This window comes from Coptis chinensis, chromosome 1 (genome assembly GCF_015680905.1).
Source record: "Coptis chinensis isolate HL-2020 chromosome 1, ASM1568090v1, whole genome shotgun sequence".
Classification (NCBI taxonomy): Eukaryota; Viridiplantae; Streptophyta; class Magnoliopsida; order Ranunculales; family Ranunculaceae; genus Coptis; species Coptis chinensis.
This window is the reverse complement of record NC_141456.1, coordinates 34,814,852-34,819,052: the sequence shown is the minus strand read 5'-3', so window position 1 is coordinate 34,819,052 and position 4,201 is coordinate 34,814,852. Positions and strand designations below refer to the sequence as shown.

Here is a 4,201-nt window from a genome sequence, read left to right as displayed (position 1 = left end):
TGGGAAGAGAATCTCCACGCGGACAGCCTAGCGTACCTAGCGACCCAATCACCTAACTGTGACCTTAGAAAGGTACTCATCGAAGTAATCGATAGACCCGCTTACCAAATTGAGCACGTCCTGGAAGTCAGTGACCTATGCCCACTCTCTGAAACTCAGATGAGCCAAACATGGATGCAATCTATCATAGACTATGTCAAACTAGGCAAAGCACCAGAAGATCGACTCAAGGCCAGACAAGTTCGCTACCAGTCAGGTTGCTACTGCCTAGTAAATGACAAACTGTTCAGAAAGTCCGTCAGAGGACCTCATTTGAGGTGCATAAGCTCAAAACAAGGTCAGATGATTTACGCAGAGATCTATAAAGGCGAATGTAGCAATCACACAGAAGGTCACTCTCTGGCTCACAAAGCGATCTCACAAAGATACTTCTGGCCAAAAATGCAAATCGATGCCAAAAAGTATGTCATCAAATGCATTAAGTGTCAAACATTTGGCCACAACATCATCCAGCCAGCTCGTGAACTGATCAACATTGTTAGCCCTTTGTCATTTCACATGTAGGGTTTGGACATCATGGGTCCATTCATTCCACAGAAAAGCACATGCTTTCGGTTCGTCCTAGCCACAACAAACTACTTCACCAAATGCGTGGAAGTCATTCCCTTGGCTTATGTCAAAGAATCTAATGTCAGAAGCTTCATTTAGACTAACATCATTACCATATTTGGCCTCCCCCACACACTGGTGATGGATAATGGCTCCCAATTCAAAGGAAAAATAGTTAAAGAATTCTTGGCTAAGTGGAAGATCATTCACGCATTCTCCACTCCCCAGTACGTTCAGAGCAATGGTCAAGCAAAAGTTGGAGAACTTGAAAAAGAAGATCGAAAATAACAAGAGCAAGTGGCCAATGCAGCTAGAAAACATTCTATGGGCCCATAGAACGATAACTCGTTCTAGTATAGGCGAGTTACCATTCTCACTATGCTACGACACTGAGGTCGTCATCCCTACTGAACTGATAGTTACAATAGCCCGCTCAAAGATCGTTGAAACTGATCAGAATGATGCCATTCTCGCAAGAGAAGTCAACCTACTGGAAGAACACCGCGACCTAGCAGCCATTCGAGTGGCATCCTACCAAGATACTTTGAGGAAGACATACAACAAGCGAGTTAACCCTCAAAGTTTTCAACCTGGCGACCTAGTATTGAAAAAGACTAAAGATGACTCGAAATTGGCACCAACATGGGAATGCCCTTATGGACAGGCACTTCCACGTCCGTGGAATACTTTCTTGTTAAAGAAATTTTATCAATAAAAAATTTCATTTCCATGAGTTCTTACTCTTAGTATTTATACACATAATTTTTTCTTGCATCAATGCACTGCAATCCCTCAGTGTTATCAAGTCGACGCAAAACTCACTCTCTAAGAGCGAACGCTCACTCGAACTAAAATGCTCTATAGGGCTTAAACGTTCTCCACATCAAAATGCTCACTCGAGCTCAGGGCTACATAGCTAACATGCTACTTAGCCTTAACACTGCTCGTTAGTTGAAAACCTATACTTCTAGGGTTAACTAAGTGCAGAACGCTCTCTAAGAGCAAAATATTCAAACGAACTTAAATGCTCTCCAAAGATCAAACGTTATGAATGACCAAACGCTCACTCGAGCTTAGGGCTACATAGCTCACACACCTCTCACTAGTTCAAAACCTACATTTCTAGGATTAACTTAGTGTAGAATGCTCTCTAAGAGCAGCATGCTTACTTAAGCTACAACGCTCACTCGAGCTCAAGGGCTTCGTAGCTCCAACATTTCTCACTAGTTGAATATATAGAACTCTAGGATCAACTTAGTGTAGAACGTTCTCTAGAACAGTCAAACCGCTCTCCTGAGCAGTACGCTCAATCGAGCTCAAATGCTTCATAGCATCCTATGTCTTCCTAGACAACGGGATATATATTTCTAGGACAAATTCCTGCGAAAATGTTAAAACAATATGCAACAAGCATTCAGATGAAAGTAAACATCATGCATTCCATCACGTGCAAATTAAAGCAAACGAACTACCTAAACACACTCAGGAAACTAGTTCTTCAAAATAACTGAACGGCCACTTATGTGGACACCAGTTTGCTACGTTATCAATAACGCGAACTGCCCAGGTTTCGCCAGGGTATCAGCTCTTAATGTATCTGGGCCACCCCCCAACCATTTCAAAAGTGAACTGCCTAGGCAAGCCCAGAAAACCAGTTCTATTGTTTTACAACCACTTACAAATCTGAAACTAGAGAGAAATATTCAAAACCTCACAACTTACACAAAGGAAGAAGATATCCAAAAGCAATGGTCAAGCACCAGGAGTAACATGCTTATCATTCCCAGGCACATCAGCTCGCTCAGCAGGAACATTACTGGTAGACGGAACGTTACTAGCATCTCCAGGTACGACAAGTACACTTGTACCTAGAGCCCCACGTTCACGCTCTTCTTTCAAGTGAAAGTATGTTTCCTCCAGCAACAAATAATTTGGGCACACTCAGTCATATGCCTGCTGAGCTTTTCATGCAACCAACTTGCAGTGCTTGGTGTACTCCGTTACTGTACTCAGTCTTTCCTACAATTCAAGCATCAAACTAACCATCGACATCCTTTCAGATACAACATCCTGATGCATTTTTCTCAAAACCTTCAGTTCCTTCTTTACCTTGCCCACATCGTTTTCCTCAGCTTCCATAACTTGGGCCGTGTGCTTCAATTTCTGATATCCAGCAAGAAACTACAAATAGAAACAGCAATGTTACTCTCGCCAATAAGATAGAAAGAGACCAGAGAAGATTAAAATCTTACCAAACAGCAAGCCATGTTCATGTTCTTCAAAGTCTTGTCCAAATCTTGGCATTCTAGCTCTTCCTTATCACCTTCCAAGACAATCCCTCTTTATCACCTTCCAAGACAATCCCTTCCAGGAGACAATTAGCTATGAGTGGCGACCCAAAGCTGCAGTCAGATCGTTTCACTGCACGCTTCTTCCCCATCTTCCCAGTATAAACGAAGTCGCTCCCTAGGTCCCCAGTATAAACTGGTTAGATTCTGTCTCTGGAAAAATAATACTGCTAGGTGGGTCTCCAATGATTGGCGAATAGAAATCGCTCAGCTTCTTCCTCTGCTGTGCTTGCATGGGTGGGATAGCTTCAGGATTATTGGTGTCTATAACACCTCCATCATTGCATGCGGCCATTCTATCAATCTCGTCTAGTATTCTTGTGAGTCGGTTCTTAAACCTTGTCCACTGTTGTGTTCTTACCGGACGATGATATGGACGACGGGGCATACACTAGAAAATGTTATGTGAAAAATGACGAAAAACTATCCTACAATGCTTGAATAATATGTAACTATTCTAAATTATACTAACATGTAAAACTACTTTCCTTCAACTGGGTTGGGTTTTGCAGCTAGTATCTCGCCCGTTGTCTAAAGTTGTCTCTTCTAGGGTTATGGTGAATCACTTAGATTGCTTAAGTACCACGACCTACAGATGATAGTCCGTTTGTCAAGATTCAGACAAAAAACATTAGAGTTTGATGTTTCGCTGTGTTGGCTTACAACTTCAATTGTTGAAAAGGTCCTAAATGTAATTATACTAGAAAGCAATAAAATTAAACTACAATGCAACTATACTAAGAAAGCAATAAAACTAAACTATGATGCAACTATACTAAAAAGCAATAAACTAAACTACGATGCAACTATACTAAGAATGAAATAAAAAGAATGAAGATTCGACTAACCTGGATGGTAGATCTTGTCTTCAAGATGTCCTTCAAGCTTCTCTCTTTCTCAAAAGGATGGATGATCCGGCTAAAATTACCTCAAGACCCAAAGTTCTAATCTTGAAAGAAAACGTTAAACATAAACAAGTTAAAACGGTAGTGGCGCCATTTGACACGCACTCCTTTTTGTGTTTATGAGATGGTATATGGATGATGTAGATAGATGATGGTCGTTGAACAAAATAGAAGCGTATCAAAACCTAATAATCCCTCAATAAGTAAAGGATGAGTAGGGTATTATTCCACTTTTAAGTGTATGTTTATATGAATGACAGGACTGGAAAGGGGTCGGGTTTGAGGGATTAAAAACTATGATTATAGATATTATAGATTCTAATGCTAAACTAAACTTAA

At 40.9% G+C, this 4,201-nt stretch overlaps 1 protein-coding gene across 1 annotated transcript; it reads left to right on the top strand.

Annotated features, from left to right (window-relative positions):
* The first annotated feature begins 850 nt into the window (after positions 1 to 850).
* On the top strand, positions 851 to 1,324 carry LOC147523659 (uncharacterized). Its single transcript, XM_086571859.1, has one exon. The coding sequence runs from the start codon at positions 851 to 853 to the stop codon at positions 1,322 to 1,324; it is 474 nt and encodes a 157-aa protein (XP_086427985.1).
* The last annotated feature ends 2,877 nt before the right edge of the window (positions 1,325 to 4,201 follow it).

Coding starts and splice junctions, on each gene's coding strand:
- LOC147523659 (XM_086571859.1), top strand. CDS start 851: ATGGTCAAGCAAAAGTTGGAGAACTTGAAAAAGAAGATCGAAAATAAC.